This window comes from Trichosurus vulpecula (assembly GCF_011100635.1).
Source record: "Trichosurus vulpecula isolate mTriVul1 chromosome X unlocalized genomic scaffold, mTriVul1.pri SUPER_X_unloc_1, whole genome shotgun sequence".
Classification (NCBI taxonomy): domain Eukaryota; kingdom Metazoa; phylum Chordata; class Mammalia; order Diprotodontia; family Phalangeridae; genus Trichosurus; species Trichosurus vulpecula.
This window is the reverse complement of record NW_023494377.1, coordinates 1,925,110-1,944,035: the sequence shown is the minus strand read 5'-3', so window position 1 is coordinate 1,944,035 and position 18,926 is coordinate 1,925,110. Positions and strand designations below refer to the sequence as shown.

The window sequence follows — 18,926 nt, the reverse complement described above, 5'->3', positions numbered from 1 at the left end:
GAATGTGACTACACCTTAAACCAAAATCACTCTGCTCAGATCTGGCCAATAATGGGTCCCAGCCCAAGCCTCACTTGTTCATTGTTGGGATTTTGTTTGGATTTCTATGGCTCAGAGTCAATGTAAATGGCGATTGTTTCTGTTCCAGACAGAAACCCTGAGGGTCTTCCCCTCCCAGATTGATTTTTTTTTTTGAGTAAGCAAACTAGGTTGTCTTTTGCCTCATTTCTTACCTAGCCTTAGTGCCTCCTTAACTTTGGGTTTACTGGCTAGATTTCTTTCTTAAAAAACCAAGCCTTAAACCCACCTCACTCTGGAGCTCATAGATTGAACAATAGGTCCCTGCCCTCCTAGCACAGAGTGAATGTAAATACCAAATAGTAACTGTTTCTCTTTTGTGCAGGAACCCTGAGGGTCTTCCCCTCCCAGATTGATTTTTTTTTTTGAGTAGGCAAACCAGGTCATCTTTTGCCTCATTTCTTACCTAGCCTTAAATCACTAAATGGGTGTTGCCTCAGACAAACTGAGACCTGGGAAAGACCTTAGCTTAAAAAGGCCAAGGTCTCCCACTGCACAGGGGGCCATCATCAGTCATCCTGACCTATCTCTTGCCACTGGACCCTGATGACTCTGGAGGAGAGAGTGAGGCTGATGACTTTGCGCAGCCCTGCCTCATTTAAATCTAATTCACTTGGAATTAAGACATCACCCTCCTGATGTCATTTGGTAATCTTTGAGGACAAGGGAGGAACAACAAACACCAAGAGGATTCTTTTTCCGAGAAAGAATGGATTAGATGTTTCTGAGGTTCCTTCCAACCTTGAAATTCTTTTTTTCTGTGATTCTAGTATTTTGAAGATTGCTATGGCTTCCGACACAGTGCTACCTTTCTCTCCCTTTGTTAAAGGGCACGTCTTAAAAACAGTACAAAAGTCTTCAAAGCAACACTTCTCAGAACTAACAACTGTATCCTCGGTGAACTAATTAAGTTCAAAATCAAAGGCACTTCAGGAAAAAGAATCAGTCTTTCCCAGGGTAACATCTGAGGGCCTCCTGAAAAGTCTTGCCAGGATATCCACCTTCCCCAGGGAACCTGCCTTTTCCAGAAGAAAGAAGCTGACAGTTGGATACAATCCAAGGATGTGGATGCACTCCTGGCTTCTTCACTCCTCCTCCAGTGGCCTTTGGCTGACCTGAATCTCAGAGATCCTAAGAAATGTCCCAAGTCAAGGCTGTGATAAGACCTTCAAAGCAATGAGCCCATAACCTTACCTGAAGAGGACCACAACACCTGGACAGGGAGGACAGGCCAGCAGGAAGATCTGGAATGAAAAACAAATGATCTTGGGTTAAAACAGACACAGAAAAAAATCAAGGTGATTAAAATCAGAATGAAAACAAGTTAACAAGAAAACATCTTTGCAGGAAGTTTCTCTGTTAAAAATCTAATATCCAAGATATGACAAGAGTATTCATTCCCCAGTGAATAAATGGTTAAGGAACAGGCAGTTCTCAAAGGGAAGAAATTCAACTGATCAACAGTCATTTTAAAAAATACTCCAAATGATAAGAGAAATGCAAATTAAAACAATCACACCTATCAGAAAGATGATATCAAAGGAAATGACAAATGCTGGCAGAGCTGTGGAAGGGCAGGCACACTAATGCACTGATGGTGACATTGTAAAATGGTCCAAACATTCTGGAAAGTAACTTGAAAATGATTCCCCAAGAGTCACTAAACTGTGCTTACTCTTTGATCCAGAAATGCTACTACAGGGTTTATGCCCCAAAGAGATGAAAGATTGAGCAAAAGGACCCCATTTGTATCAAAATATTCGTAGCCACTCTTTTTGTTGTAGCAAAGAACTGGAAACAAAGAGAGAGCCAATCAAATGGGAAATGACTGAACAGATTGTGGCATATGAATGTCATGGGATATTACTGCACCCTAAGAAATGAGGAAAAGGACTGATTGAGAGAAACCCGGGAAGATTTTATGAATTGATGCATGGTGAAGTGAGCAGAACCAGGAGAACAATGTATAGATTGACTATAACATTGTCAAAGAAATCTATGGAAGACTTCAGAACTCTGATTAATGCAACAACCAACCACAACTCCAGAAGACTGAGCATGAAACCAGCTTCTCACCACTTATCAGAGGTGACTGACCACAGGTGTAGAGTGAAACATACATTCCCAGAGATCAATACATGAATTTTTTTTGGTTGATTATGCTTATTTATTACAGGGAAGGGCTTCGGTTTATGGGCTGGTAGATAGTGATATCAATCCACAACAAAAGAAGAAAAGAAAGTCAATGAGACATTTAAAAAACACAGAGACTGAGTGTTGTAAACTAAAAAACTGAGTGTTGTAAACTAAAAATTAAAAAAAAATAAAAAAAAACACAGAGAGCAGAAGAAAATTCAGAAGGGGACACAGTGAAGGGAGTGGGGGGAAGTGTGCGCACTACTGTGCTGTATCTAATATACACTCAAAAATTACATGATAGATAATCCCAGTTTTGTATCTGGTCCTTTTTTCTATTCTTCTTACGTATGGAAATGTCTGTATCTGTAAAGTACACAAATTTTTAAAAATCATTTTTAAAAATTAAACTTAATTAATTAAATTTAATTAATTGAAGAAGTTAATTTAGATGTAATTATTGAGAGAATAGATAGCTTAAACTGCTTGGAGGAGATTTCTTTGGCTGTTTCAACCATTAGGACAAGACAAGCTTTCTTGACCACTTTTGTTGGACCCCTAAAGGGAGCACTAGAGGAACACTTATAGAGGTCGAAGGTGATTCATTCCCCGAAGTTGTAGGGAGAGGGATGGAGCAAGGAGAGAGTGCAGCACAAGGCAGCATGATACAATGGAGAGAACATTGTCTCTGAAGTCAGAAGACCCGGGTTCAAATCCTACCTCTGGTATTTACTATCTGTGGACCTCTGGCAAGTCACGTCACTACTCTGGGACTCAATAAAATGAGGGCCTTAGACTGACCCCTGAAAGCCCTTCCAGCTGGCCTCAGTTTCCTCATCTGTAAAATGAGGGGGTGGGCTCAACGGCCTCTGAGGGCCCTGCCAGCTGTAGATCTGGGATCCTAGGGGTGACTTTGGGCCTCAGTTTCCTCATCTGTAAAAATGAGGGGGTTGGGTTTGATGGCCTCGGAGGTCCCTGCAAGCTCTAAATCTAGGACTTGTGTGTGACTTTGGACAAGTCACTTAATCTCTGTGTGCCTCAGTTTCTTCATCTGTAAAATGAGGACTTTGGACTCGATGGCCTCTGAGGGTCCTTCCAGCTCTACCTGAGATCCTGGGTATGACCTTAGACAAGTCACTTCTTCACCCTGAGCCTCAGTTTCCTCCTCTGCAAAATGAGAGGTTTGGATTCGATGGCCACTGGTCTTGCCAGCTCTAGGACCAAGATCTTCTGAAGTTCCTCTCAAAGAATCCCACACTATAACATGGAACCAGCCTTGGGCAGGGAGGGGTGGGGGGAACTAAGCCAAGTTCCGATGTTTCTGAGAAGAGAACATGGGTGACGTTCAGCATCACATCCACTCCTGGGGAAACAGTGGAGGGTGGGGTGAGCTGAGCTTGGAGCACTAATATACCCCCTGCTCTCTCCTCTTCATCTTCTTGTTTACTTGGTCCCTAACTGTCTAGAGAAACTCTTCCTATCTAGAGTCAAGAAGACTCATCTTCCTAAGTTCAAATCTGGCCTCAGTCACTTCCTAGCTGTGTGACCCTGGGTGAGTCACTTCACCCTTCATGCCTCAGTTTCCTCTTCTGTAAAATGAGCTGGAGAAGGAAATGGCAAACTGCTCCAGTATTTCTGCCAAGAAAACCCCAAATTGGGGTCATGAAGAGTTGTAAATGACTGATAAATGACTGAACAACAACACATCTCTTCTCTAGACCTAATGTTGTGGGCACCAGGGAGGCCTGGTATATAGCACACCAGAATTAGAGTCAGGAGGACTTGAGTTCAAATCCTACCTTAGGTTGTCTTATTAGCTGTGTGATTCTGGATAAATAATTTAATCTCTCTCAGCCTCAGTGTCCTCAGTTGTAAGATGGCTCAAATGAGATAGGAAAAACATAAAGTGCTTTGCAAACCTTGGAGCACTATATAAATGGTAGCTCTCATTAGCTGTTGCTATCTCTGAGTAGAAGGCCTGGCCTTCGGATATATCCTGGGGAGACCCTGGCCTCAATGGACACAGAAGCTGACCTTTCACCTCCTGGGGCCTGAGGCCCTGGCCGAGCTGCTGGAGGTCACAGAAAATCAGCAGGACCGAGGCCTAGGAATAGCTTTTTATCCCTTTGCTGTATCTATTAACTACAGCTGGTGATAGAAGTGTTGTGAAATAGCATTTGACACTCAGCCCACTGTCCCAATGGACTGAGATCTAGACACTCTTGTCTGCGGATCACGTTGTGCTAACTGCATCGGGCCCAGAAAGATGACAGGGCCTCCTTGATGAGATCCACAGAGATCCCACGGGCACCCAGGGGAGCTGGGCAGAGTCACCCACACAGGCAAAGAGCAGACATTACTGAGATTGGGGAATGCAGCTGACTGAGAAGCCCACTTGTTAGTCCCCACAAAGGGATAAGGAACTAGGCCCAGAATGGAATAAGAAGGAAAGAAGCATTTATTAAGCACCTACTGTGTGCCAGGCACTGTGCTAAGCACTTTACAAATGGTACCTCATCTGATCGTCATAACAGCCTTGCAAGGTAGATGCTATTATTAACCCTATTTTATAGTTAAGGAAACTGAGGCAAACAGTGTTGAGTGACTTGGCCAGGGTCACACAGCTAGTAAGTATCTGAGGCCAGATTTGAACTCAGGTCTTCCTGACTCCAGGGCCAGTACCCTATCCACTGGGACCCCTAGGCTACCTCCAAAGAGGAAGACTGGGCTGAACTGAATCAAAATTGGGGGTGTCCCAAAGGGCAAAAGAGAGATGCATTGTAAGTGTGAGTGCATCATCAACGGGAGGCTGATTGCAATAATTAGTATTTCATGGATATGGAGGGGGAGGGGGAGGTTCAGTCTAGGCCTAGAATTTCATTGGTATATGGAACTCCCATTGATAAAAAATACCCTTTCAATGCAAATAGTAGCAGACAGCAAAGAAAGAGCACTGCTTCTGAAATCTGAAGACCTGGGTTCAAATCTTGTCTCAGTTACTTACAAAGTGTGTGACCTTGGACAAGTCATCTAAGTGCTCTGGCCTCAGTTTCCTCCTCTGTAAAATGAGAGGGCTGAACGAACTGGCCCCCTGAGGGCCCTTACAGCCCTAGATCTAAGATTCCATATGGGTGACCTTGGGCAAGTCCCTTCCTCTCCCTGGGCCTCAGTTTCCCATTCTGTAAAATGAGGGGGTTGGACTCGATGGCCTCTGAGAGCCCTTCCAGCTTTGGATCAAGGATCCTATGGGTGACCTTGGGCAAGTCCCTTCCTCTCCCTGGGCCTCAGTTTCCCATTCTGTAAAATGAGGGGGTTGGACTCGATGGCCTCTGAGAGCCCTTCCAGCTTTGGATCAAGGATCCTATGGGTGACCTTGGGCAAGTCCCTTCCTCTCCCTGGGCCTCAGTTTCCCATTCTGTAAAATGAGGGGGGGTGTACTATCTGGTTTCTGAGTCCCCTTCCAAACTCTAGGATCCTATAAGAGAAGTAGCTAAACAATGCAATGCATAAAGTGATAGACTTGAGAGGAAGACCCAAGTTCAAATGCTGCCTCAGGCCCTTACGGGCTATGTTATTTAAGCTCTCTCAGCCTCAATTTCCTACCTCATAGGGTTATGAAGATCAAATGAGACAACAGATAGAAAGTACTTTGCAAACTGGAGGGCACTATAGGTTTTATTATCATTAGAAGCAACTTCTAATCTGAGTTGCTTAAAGCCCTGAGAAATTGTCACCTAACCGGTATAAGTCGAAGACAGGATTCAAACCCAGGTCCTGCTGACATTGAGGCTGGCTCTCCATCCACTAGAGCAAGCCGCCTTGCTAGCATAAAATGCATACTTCTAGGATGTGCTGATCATTCCGGGATAAGGGTTAGTTATGCAGCAAAAGTGAGGGAGATATAACTGTTCTGGAAAGGAATTTGGAAGTATGTCAACAAAGCAGCTCAAACATCAATATCCTTTGACCCAGAGATTCCACAGCTAGGCACACACCCAAGGAGGCCACTGACAGAAAAGGAAGTGCCCATAGACACCAAAATATTTATAGCAGCACTTTTTGTGGCAGCAAAGAATTAGAACCAAAACAGATGCCCATCTATTGGAGAATGGCTAAACAGACTGTGGTGTGTCAGTGGAAGATTACTGTGCTGTAAGAAATGATGAATGTGAGAAACCTGGAAAGAGCTGCATGAACTGATGCAGAGTGAAACAAGCAGAACCAAGAAAAGGACATAAAGAATGACGACAATGTAAATGGAAAGGACAACCACAGCAAATCAATGGAAATTGAAAGTTACAAAATTATAAAGAATAAACTTGGCCCCAAAGGAGACACATGCTCCTTTGCAGAAGTGGGAGTCCATATGTGTGGGACATTGCATATAATGTTGGATTTTTTCCCAAGTGGTGATCATTTTTTGCTGATTCTTTCCCCCTCTTCCTCTTTTTCATATTTTCTTTTTAAAAATCCTTTGTGGCAAGGGAGGATATAAGGGAAAATGAGGGTGACGTTGGTTAGTCTGCATGAAGTCCCTGTCAACTTGGCGATTCTGTGAAATGCAGTCAGAAAGGTCTAGCCCATTCTGGATTCTGAGCAAGGCGAGACCATGTGTAGTTAAGAAAGGGGGAAGCAGGAGGAGTGGATTCTCAAGGAAGCCTTCTCTTTGAGAACAGATACTCCAACTTCTCCCCTCTGGTGCCTGTTTCATTGATGGCCAGGAACACAGAAGATGCCAGTGGGTCTGCCTGCCACAAGGCCCTCCCCACCATTGTGGTAGCTGCTGGTGGGGCTGCCTGCTGCAAGGCATTCTCCTATTGTCATAACTGCTGGTGGGTCTGCCTGCCACAAGGCCCTCCCCACCATTGTGGTAGCTGCTGGTGGGGCTGCCTGCTGCAAGGCATTCTCCTATTGTCGTAACTGCTGGTGGGGCTGCCTGCCTCAAGGCCCTCCCCACGCCAGTCCATTCTCCATTCAGCTGACAAAGGGATTTTCCTAAAACACAGGACCAACCATGTCACATTTCCACTCCCCGCCCCCACCATAAACTCCCTATTGCCTCAATGATCAAATATAAAATTCTGTTTGGCTTTCAAAGTCCCCCTAGCTCCCTCCACATGTGATTGCACTATCCTCCTTCCCATATCTTGAACACAACACTCCATTGACCTGCTCTATAAACTTTCTCTGGTTGTCCCCCATGGCTGGAATACTCTTCCTCCTCACCTCTGCATCCCAGCTTCCCTGTCTTCCTTCAAATCCCAGCTTCTCCAAGAAGCTTTTCCTAGTCCTCCCCAACTATGAAGTAGTCAAGTGATGCCACAGTGGCTAGAGCACTGGACATGGAGTCAGGAAGACATGAGTTCAAATCTGGCCTCTTACTATCTTATTTATGTATTTACTATCTTACTTATCTCTTACTATCAGGTCTCTTACTCTTACTTCCTCTTCCATACTTATTAGCTGTGTGACCCTCTGTCTGCCTCAGTCTCCTCAACTGTAAAATGGATAATAATAGAACCTGTTTTGCAGGGTTGCTTTGAAGATCAAATGGCATAATATTTGTAAAAAGCATGTAGCAGAATGCCTGGCATACAGTAGGGACTACATAAATGCTTTCTTCCTTTCCTTCCCCCTAGTCCCTTCCCTCTAAAGCTATCCCCAATTTATCCTGTCTAGCTGTTGTCTGTACATAGTTGTTTGTATGTTGTCTCCCCATTAGACAGTGAGCTCCTTGAGAACAAGGCCTGCCTTTTCCCTTTCTTAGTATCCCTTGTGCTGGGCACAGTGCCAGGCTTAATAATGTTGATTTAAGTTCTCTGAGCCTCAGTTTCCCTATATATAAAACAAGGAAGCTGGACTAGTGGGCTTGAGATTCCTTCTAGCCCTGGGTCCAGGATCCTGTGTGTGACCCTGGGTGAGTCACTCTCCTCTGTGGGCCTGCTTCCTCCTTGGTAAAATGAAGGGGTTGAACCCCATGGCCTCTCAGGGCCCTTCTGGCCCTAGAACAAAGATCTTGTGTGTGACCTTGGGTGAGTCACTTCTCCTCCGTGGGTCTCAGTTTCCATTTCTGTAAAATGAAAGAGTTTAGTTTGGCTGATCTCTGAGGGCCCTTCCACATGAACCTATGAACGCTGCCACTGTCTACTCAAATCCAGGACACTGAGGGAAAGCAGGGTGTGGTGGACCTCAGCTCTTCTAAAGCCAAAGCATTCCTGAGCTGGCTTTCCTCAGGCCTAAGCCCCAGGAGTTAGACAAGTCAGCCTTGTTAGGCAAGATGGGCTGCTCTTCCCTTTCTCTAGCCCAGGGAAGGCGGTCTTTCTGTTCCCAACTCTCTCCCAGAAGAAGGTTCAATCCCACAGAAACTTAGGAGACTCCAAAGCCCTCCAAAAGAACCCGAAGAAGGCCAGAGAAAGGGAGGCCCAATGGATGGTGTTCATGGGTGGTCACAACCAAGTCTGGGATCCTGTGATCCTAGATCAAAGGCCAAGTGGACAGTTTGGAACACAGCAGGCTCACAACAGATACTTGCTGAATGCATGAATCAATTCAGCCAACCTTTACTTGGTGATCAGTGTTAAACTCCAGAAACTCCTCATTAATGCTCTCTCTCTTCTCAGATTATTGACTTCTTTGGGCCTCCTTTCCCCACCCAAAATGATTAAGTTTCTTGTCATACAGGGACTTACAATCAGGAGGACCCGGATTTGAATCCTGGCCCCAGACATTTACTAGTTGTGTGACCCTGAGCAAGTGATTTACCCACTACCCGCCTCAGTTTACCCATCTGCAAAATGGAGGAGGATGGGGAAGGAGAGAAAGTGACAAACTTGAAAGTCTCTAAGAACACTAATCAAAGCAACACCACCTGTTCCAGGCAAGGACGTATGACCTCTGATGCCAAATACCATACTTTTTACTTCCCTGTCCAAAACATTGCTCCCAGGTCACCACCTCCCTATAGCCCTTGTTCCTCCCTAATAGAATGTGAGCTCCTTGGGGGTGGGAGTAAGACTGCTGTCTTACTCACTTCTTTTATATCTGTAGTGCTTAGTATTGTCCTTGGTACACTGTAAGTGGGGGCAGCTAGGTGGCGCCATAGTGCATAGAGCGCTGGGCCTGGAGTCAGGAAGAGCTGAGTTCAAATCTAGCCTCAGACACTTACTAGCTGTGTGATCCTGGGCAAGTCACTTCACTCTGTTTGCCTCAGTTTCCTCATCTGTAAAATGAGCTGGAGAAGACAATGGCCAACCACTCCAATATCTATACCAAGAAAACCCCAAACAGGGTTACAGAAAGTCGGACAAAACTGAAATGACTGAAGAACAGTTACACTTTAAGTGACTATTTGTTCACTTGTGTCAAATTCTTCATGACCCCATGAATCACAGCACACCAGGCCCTTCACCCTTTTCAATCATTCATTCAGACATTCATCCTTAGAAGACTTCTGGTTTGGAATCTACGAGCCTATGACCTCTCTCCTACTTTTTTGGTCATTTTGATGCCTTAATGGGGGAGAAGGAATTCTCACAAATATACACGCCCTCCAGGCCTGAGGTAGGCACCAAGGTTCAAGGCTGGGGGAAATAGAGTCAGAGTTCTCTCAGATAGGTTCTCCCTCTGAACTACCCACTCCACTCCTCTTCAAGAATGAAGGACAAACTTCAAATCATTGACCTTAGACCTCCACCTGCTTCATGACAAACACTGGGTGGGGTTGAAATTTCTGGAACTAGTTCCCTAAGCTGGGAGAGGCTGTATTTGTGCTCAGACAGCCTAGGACAATGGGCCAAGAGACAACAAAAAAGGATTATTTAGTCATATAGAGGTGAAAAGAGGGGGAACTGGTAAGAAGTAGGGCCCCTGCTTGTGGGGAGGAGGTAGACAGGACAAGCAAGATCAGAGGAAACTCAGAGTTCTTAGACTCAGGTTTTGCTTCTGAAGTCACTGCCAAGGAAAATAGTCTGGTGGGAAAAGATCAAAAATAGGGAGTAAAAACTCTATTATTTTCAACTACCAAGAAGAGAGGAAGAACATGCCTACCTGCCCCCCTTCTCAAGACTGACAGCATCCAAAAACAGCAGTAATAATATTAGTATGTGCACACATAAAATATACATATAGAGTTTACATACATTATCTCACTTGATCTTCTGAGGTAGGTACCATTACATTATCACCTCCATTTTTAAAATAAAGAACTGAACCTGAAAGTGGTTAAATGCAAGAATCTAACTCAAGTCTTCCTGATGCCAAGCCCGGAACTCTATCCACTACAACAGCCAAGAGATTTGATTACTGAACTATTATTGTCCACGACCTTTGAAACACCATGGAGGAAAAAATATAAGAAAGAAATTATGAATAATGGGAGAAGTGTCTCGGGTCTAGAGAAGGGCAAATGTCTCATTTTTTTTAAATGGAAGAAATGGGGATCTGCAAACTATGGGTCAGAACTAGATGTTGAATCTTGGCATAATGCTAGAATGCATTATTAAAGGGATGGTTAGTGAACATCTAGAAAAGGAAGCAACAATCACAAAGAACTGGCCTGGCTTCATTAAGAGAGGCAAGTCCTACCAGACTGCCCTTATTTCCTTCGTTTAACCCTCCAGTGATTAGTAGATCAGGGGAATACCATAGCTATAATTTAAGTAAGTTTTAGCAAAGCATTTGACTAAGTCTCTCATGTCATTCTTGTGAAAAAGCTGGAGCATCTGGGCTCATCTTGTGGTATAAACTGGGTTAGATGATGGTGGACTTGCAACTAGGCCTAAAGAGTAGTCCTGAGCAGTTCTATGTCAACTTGGAAGGATTTCTCCAGTGAATGCCCAAGGGATCCATGCATGGCCCCATGATGACTAATATTTTTATCAATTACTTGGAGCTTGGCACAGATGGCACGCCTTAAAGATATGCTGATTTGAGTGAGGGAGGGCTGTGCAAGGTCACCAGCCTCACTTTCTCTTCCAGAGCCATCTGGGTCCAGTGGCCTGATATTCATCAGGATGACTGGAGATGGCCCAGGATGCAATGGGAGAGAGACCCTGGCCCTTTCAGGCTAAGGTTTTTTCATGTCCTCACTTAGAGTGAGGTAACACCCATTCAGTGAACAGGCCTCTTTAAGAAGTGAGTCAAAGGATGGCCCCTTTAATTAGAAAAAAATCAAGCTGGGAGGGGAAGACCCTCAGAGTTGCTGTTCCAAAGAGAAACAGTTACTATGGACATTCACCCTAAGGCAGGAGGGCCCAAAATATAGCCATTAAGTGGAGCTTGGGCAGGGACCTATTGTGGGCCAACATAGGAGCCTCAGAGTGAACTGGGAGAAGAAAAAAGAAAGAGATGAAGGAAGGAAGGAAGGAGAAATCTAGCCAGTAAGCCCCAAGTTAAGTGGGCATAAGTGGCCATCAAAATTTACCTTCCAGTAAACCCCAAGTTAAGTGGGCATAAGTGGCCATCAAAGTTTACCTTCCAGTAAACCCTAAATTAAGTGGGCATAAGTGGCCCTCAAAATTTACCTTCCCACTTACTAGCTATGTGAGGACCCTGAGCAAGTCACGTAACCCAACCACCTGGGGGGGGGAGATTAAAGTAAAGAGGACCCAGGGTGGGGATGGAGTCATCCCTTAAAGGCTTTGGAGTTAAGGGCTTTGAAAAACATCCAGGACACAGTGTTTGCTTGGACTTAGTAACCACCTGGTCCTAGACAAAAGAGGGAGGTAACTAGTCGATTCTAGAATTGTGAATGTGAGTTCTGAAACATACACAATGGAAAAATGGTTGGCACCTCTCCAAGCATCCTCTACAAGATTCTGGAAAGATTTCTCAGAAGCCTCACGACTGTCTCCAAACACTGCCACAGGCCAGAGACAGAGTCCTCTGGCAGAGGAGGGGTGCTCGCTCTCTCTCGTTATTGACCTGCATCCCATTTTCCCATCATCATCACTGTCGCTAAGAACATGAGCACATTCGCCCAAGGCTGCCCTGTAGGATCTAGAAAGCAGCCACTCCGTCTCTCTTAAGCCTGGCTGGACAGACGGCAGCACACAGAGCTAGCCTCAAAGTCACTATTTTTAAAAAGGCTTCCTTAGTCCAGTCTGCTGAAAAAAGACTAAGAAGTCTGTAACCAAGACAACAGGAAAGAGGCCCAAGAGAGAGGCCTTCTGTGATGAGAAACCAAAGGGAACATTAGTCTGACAGCTGCCTCACCCAGAAAAAGGAAAGCATAAGTAAGGAGGGAAGGGAAGGCAAGGGAAGGGAAGGGAAGGGAAGGAGCAGGACAATTTCCCTTCTGTTCATCCAGAATATCCCACATGCCATTCCTCCAAAAGTGCATCCTCAGGGAAGCTCTCCAGGCTTAAAGTCACTCAGAATTCTTAGCCCCAAACAAAATAAAGGCGTAAGCATCTGACTGCGTCTTGCCATATCCAATTATGCCAATAAACTGCAAGGCAAAATGTCTGCTTTAGAAGATACTACAAACCTCTTCTTGCTCTCTTTTCTTTGTATTCAGAGAATTGGGAGAAGGAAGAAAACAACCAATGACTGTTGCATTTTTAAGAAAGATTCTTCCACCATCTGGGCTCCAACCTTGGGGCTCAGGGTCTTGCCCTGAACTGGGCACATACCAGGAGGATAAAGCAGCCCAGTACAGGGGGAAAGCATTGGGTTTGGAGTTAGAGGCCTCAGGTTCAAATCCTACCCGTATTCTGTGGGCCTCAGTTTCTTCTTCTGTAAAAGGAGGGGGTTGGAGTAGAGGGCCCTTGCAGCTTTCAGTCTAAGAACTCATGAAAAGTCCAAATATGCTACAAAAATTGAAAGTATCAACTTGGGGGGGAGCAAGTGGGAGGAATGGGAAACATTACATCAGATGGGGTGATTCATGTATCCAAACGTCGAAAGGAACATTCAACCCAAGAGAAGCTAAAATTAGACAAACTGCGATGAAGCTTGATTTCTCGGATATTCAGCTGGGATCTCACTGGTCTGGAAAGTCCCTTCAATGATGCAAATTGCAGCCCACCCCAGATGACTCTTGTAAGTCCTCCCATAAGTACAGCCCAGGCAGGCCACCCAAAGCACTGGCCACTTTCTTGTCCTCCTGTAAGTACAGCCCAGGGAGGCCACCCAAAGCACTGGCCACTTTTCTTGTCCTCCCATAAGTACAGCCCAGGGAGGCCACCCAAAGCACTGGCCACTTTCTTTTCTCCTGACATTGCAAAGATGCCAACAGTGTTCTGGCTAGTCCATTGTCTCTTCCCACCATCCATTTCCCTGATGACATCCTTCTTTTATTTGTATTCTTTGAAGTTCTTTATTTACCAAATGCTGTGGCCTGCTCATAGTCATCATGTACCTCTCCACTGGCCCATTGTATGAAACTCATTTATATTCTTCAGAGAATATAACATCCCCTGGCTAATAGCCATAGGACATTATCAGTAGCCTATTGCTATTCAAAAAAGAGGAGCCTTTGTTTCTGGGAGAAATTTGGGATCATGAAATGTGCTGGGTAATTGCCTGAAGGCAACCTAGCCCTTTCCTTGTTTAATTCTGGGCCCAATTCAGTATCCCTTTGTACTGTCTGTCCCAGACCTAGACTGATGGAGAAACTAGACATTCAAGTACAAAGCATTAAGTCAATAGACCTTCACTATCCTCTTGGCTTTTGCCTTTTGGGGGACCAGAACCATGATTTCACTGGTGTAGAGAAGACTCAGAGAGGAAATTCCCTACATTGACGCAGCTCAGTGGCCAGGGTTGTTCAGTGACCTGGGCAGTTTTCTAGATTGTAGAGTTGCCTGGGTCCAGAAGAAACCCAGAGTTACAAAAATGGCTTCTTGGATGATTGCAAGACATAGAACACAACAGCCTCTCCAAAGATTGAAAAATAAATACCCCACAGAGAAGATGGTGGGTGTGGGCAGGCCACCACATAGAACCAGTGAGGAAGTGCAAATAAGGATAGGGGTAAAAAAAAGACATCAGAGAAATGGCTGCTAGGAAGAGGAGAGGGGCTGGCCACCTGGTGAAGGAAAAGGCGGGGGCAGAAAGCGAGGAAGGCCACCCGCCAGAGCATCAGGCGTCAGACCCACCTGTGGTGAAGGGAAGAAACAAAAGCTGAGGCTAGTTAATGAGGTGTCTGGAGTCAGGGGGTTGTCAGACACCAACAGAGAATGTGAATCGAAGAGACTACACAGATCTGCACTAAGCTTTACTCCAAAAAAACAAGTGGAAAGGCTGCTCAGACTGAAAGAATGGAAGGATAAGTGAAGAAATCCATTACTCAAGCTATGGCTTTGGCAGAACCAGTTCTTTTGTGGGAGAGTCCAGACCTGCAATTCCGGTGGCTATAGGGAACTCCCAGGTGAGGAACTCCCTCTCCCAATGCAGACTGGGCACCTGCTCTGCAACTTCTAATCTTAGAGAGTTGCCTGGAGCCCTGAAAGGTTAAGTAACCTACTCAGGGTCACACAGCTAGCATGTGTCAGAGCTGAGAATTTGAACCTGGGCCTTCCTGACTCCAAGGCCAATTCTCTTTTGACCACACCCTGGTGCCTCTCAAACCCTGGTGCATCCTGAGCCTTTCAGCCACCATTACCACAAGGAAAAATAAACAGCCTGAATCGCAGGGTCCTACTGATAGCCTAAATGGCAGTCGGGGGCATAAACTTAATTATTTTCCATAAACAAAAATTTGTCAGGTAGTTAGATCCCAAATACCAGCTCAAGAGTGTTCTAGTTGGGGAAGGAGGAGGGTTATGGGCTTTGGCCTGTAAACAATGATAGGTCAAGAGGGACCTAGGGAGCTAGATGCTAGCTAGGAAGTTGGAGGCCACCTAATCTGTGAGCAGATCACTCTTCTTTGGTGGTCTTCTAAAAACCTTGGCCAGATGTGCCGTGACCACCAAAGGAATGGCTTAGAGCTGATAAAACCACCCTTCACCCCTCTGTATTCACTAATATAGGCACATATCATTTCCTCTCCCCCCTCCCTTCCCCAGAGAATGGAGGTTTCTTGTGGGCAGGGGTGGTGTCATTTATATCTCCAGCACCTAGGACAGTTCCTGACACGTAAGTGAAGCCTTCATGAACTCTTCTTGATTAAGCGAAATGTTTCCCCCTAAATACTGCTACCTCTCCTAAAGAAGGTAAGCTTCATGTTTCATTTTTGTCTTTGTAGCCCAGTGCCTGTCACATAATAGGAGCTTAATAAATGTTTGTGGACTGCTGGAGGAGCATGGGACAGGTTACAAAGGGCTTCTGAGGAGGCCCTACCTGCCAAGCTCCACATGATTTCTGTGTTTTCCTGAATCCACATCAGCTTTCAAAGCACACTTTATTTGAAGTGAATAAAAAAGGGGTGTAAGATGGAATAACTTTCTAAGAAGACAACCCCAAATCCATCAGAAAGCTGCCAATGTGTCTAATGCAACATAACTCACAATTTCTGGACTTACCTTAATGAATATTTAATCCTGCAAGATTCTATTGGGAGATTCTTTTCTGGATTGATTTCTCATCAACAGGAAGGAGCTGGTTGCTGAGATGGAAAGGATGGAAATGATCTCATTTGCCTCACTTTCCTTGACTGCAAACTGGAGATGACAATAGCACCTACCTCCCAGTGTTGTTCTAAGGATCAAATGAGATCCTATTTGTAGAATGCTTAGCACAGTGCCTGGCACATAGTAAGTGGTGTGTGAATGTTTCTTCCCTTCTTATTTCATATTGCTCCCCTTACTGGGCTTCAGGGGAAGTGATCACTCAATTTAGTTCAATTTGACACAATTCATCCAGCTTTTTTTTAGTAAGCGCCTACTATGTGCCAGGCACCTAGCACTTGCTAGGTACTGCAGATACAAAGGCAAAATGAAATAGTCCCTGCCCTCAAGAAGCTTACTTCTACCAGGGTTTGTTGTTTTTTTTAACCTTTTCAGTTGGCAATCTGGCGAAACCTATGGAGACCTTCTCAGAATAATAGTTTAAAATGAGTACAATAAAATGCATAGAACTGAAAAAAAAACCAAACAAAACCCAACCCATTTCTGTCAAAATATAATTACCAAAATATTTTTAAAGCAAGTTCACAGACCCCAAAAGTTGAGGATACTTGAATTAGTGGTTAATGAAAGTACAAATATAATTACTTTCCCATCCAAGTTCATGGATCCCCATGAAATCTACCACCAAAGGGGATACTAGAAGGACACATCATATACACAGATAAAGAAATACTCCATATGCATAAGGTAATCAACGAGGTGGGGAGGAGGGGGATCAGGAGAGGTGGCCCCTGAACTATCCTTTACCAAGGGTGGGGAGCCTGTGGCCTCCAGGCCACATGTGGCCCTCTAGGTCCTCAGGTGTGGCCTTTGGACTGAGTTCAAGTTTTACAGAACAAATCCTTTTATTAAGGGGATTTGTTCTGTGAAGTTTGGATTTACTCAAAGGGCTGCCCTTGAGGACCTAGAAGGGATTTGTTCTGTCAAGTTTGGAGTCAGTCAAAGGGCCACCCTTGAAGACCTAGAGGGCCACATGTAGCCTGGAGGCTGCAGGCTTCCCATTCCCGCTTTAAACAAAGCTAGGGATTTTAGAGGTCCAAGCGAGGAAGGAAAGTGTAGCCCACTTGTGCAAAGGAATGGAGACAGGAGATGGAATGTTAAAGATGGGAAACAGCCAGCAGGCCAGTTTGAGTAGAACAGAAAGCTCAGGAAGGGGAGTGATATGAAATAAAAAGGAAAGGGAAGGGAATAAGCATTTAGATAGCACCTACTATGTGCCAGGCATTGTGCTAAGCGCTTCACAAATAGGATCTCATTTGATCCTCACAACAACCCTGGGAGGCAAGTACTATTACGATCCCCATTTTACAGTTGAGGAAACTGAGGCAGATGGACATTAAGTGATTTACCCAGGGTAACACAGCTAGAAGTATTTGAGGCTGGATTTGAACTCAGGTCTGCACACTATGGGACAGCTAGGTGGCCTGGTGGAGTCAGGAAGGCTCATCTTCTTGAGTTCAGATCCGACTAGCTATGTGACCCTGGGCAAGTCACTTAACACTGCCTCAGTTTTCTCATCTGTAAAATGAGCTAGAGAAGGAAATGGCAAACCAGGCCAGTATCTCTGTCAAGAAAACCCCCAAATGGGGTCACAGAGTCAGACAAGACTGAAATGACTGAACAGCAATGGTGTGCTGTGGTGCCTCCTAGGCCCTAGAATCTCTAGGGCAAGTAGGTGGGAGTTAAAGTGGGGAAGGTTTTAAAGGCCAGGCCAGGGATTTTTGAGTGGGGTGAGGATGACATAGAAAGATATGTGTTGGAGCAGCTAGGTGGAGTCAGGAGGACCTGAGTTCAAATGTGGCCTCAGACACTTGAAACACTTACTAGCTGTGTGACCTTGGGCAAGTCACTTAACCCCAATTGCCCTGCCTTTCCTCTTCAAAAAAAAGATATTAAAAAAAGAAAGATGCGTGTTTTATGAATATCAACACGGCAGCTGGGTTCATTGCTAAGGGCCATATTTCAAGGAGGATATTGATAAAGTAGAGAGTGTTAAGGAGAGGGTGACCAGGGTCTCAAGGTCAGGATAAATGAGCTAATGGACCTGGAGAAGCTGAGGCTGCAGAAGGGAAGCCCCAGGGGGAACAGCACAGTATTTAATAGGCTGTCATGAGGAAGAAGGATGAGACTGAGCCCACAGGACAGAAGTAGGAGAGACGGGCAGCTGTTGTGAAGAAGCAAATTGAGACATGATGTGGAAAAATGTTCTAACAACTTAGAGCCACCTGAAAGGGAAAGGAGCCTTGGGAGGTGTTGGGTGGGTTTTCCCAAAATAGTGGATAGAGAGAGCACTGGGCCTGGAGGCAGAAAGATCTGGGTTCAAATCAGGCCTCTGACACATCCCAGCTGTGTGACCCCGGCTAAGTCACTTAACCTCCATGTGCCTCAGTTTCTTCAGTTGTAAAATGAACAGTATCCACCTCATATGGTTGGTGAGGATCAAATGAGCTAATATTTGTAAAAAGGCTTAGCATAGTGCCTGGCACATAGTAGGTACTATATAAACACTAGCTATATCACCATCATTATTCTTATCTCCTCACTGGAGGTGAGCAAAGGCTGGATGGTCACTTTTGGGGGCCACTGGGGCAGAGACTTTTCAGGCTTGCTGAGGTCCTTCTAACTCTGCAGTTCTGGGCATCTATGACCCACATGTGAACCTGCTTCTTCGCCAGGCTGTCCAGGAGATTGCCAACGAGCCTTAGATTATGATCACTTCTCCATGACTTTGCTCATTTATCTTCGGCCACAGAGCTCCCCTGCTTAGCCCCATTCTGAGATGGTAGCTTTGATGCCTATCACTCCCCGTTTTGATTTACTCAGAGTCCCTCGAGGAGAAGACTTCTGGAAGGCCCCTCCAGGCCCTCCCTGGGGAGGACTGGCCACATCTCAGCAGTGGCCCCTCTGCCCCTCTGACTAGACTCTCAGTCTCTAGGGCAGGGCTCTGGGCTCCAAGGCCTCCATTTAAGGAAGGTGTTCAATGCAGTCTTCTCCCCATTTTCCACAAGCTACGCAGTCCTCTCCATCATGCCCCCAGGCTGGTCCCTTCTTCCTCCCTCTTCCTCTGCTTTTCAGTTTTTTAATAGTCTGTTGTCTCCTCCATTAGATTGTGAGCTCCTTGAAGACAAAGACTGCTTTTTGCTT

At 45.3% G+C, this 18,926-nt stretch overlaps 1 protein-coding gene across 4 annotated transcripts in view; it reads right to left on the bottom strand.

The window, feature by feature from the left end:
• TMEM164 (transmembrane protein 164) overlaps window positions 1-18,926 on the bottom strand; it is a 124,329-nt gene that overhangs the window by 50,718 nt on the left and 54,685 nt on the right. For all 4 annotated transcript variants that reach the window (XM_036740491.1, XM_036740489.1, XM_036740490.1 and 1 more), the window contains one exon: window positions 1,273-1,322. In XM_036740491.1, the coding sequence (XP_036596386.1) occupies window positions 1,273-1,322 (50 nt within the window). The remainder of the gene's footprint in view (window positions 1-1,272; window positions 1,323-18,926) is intronic.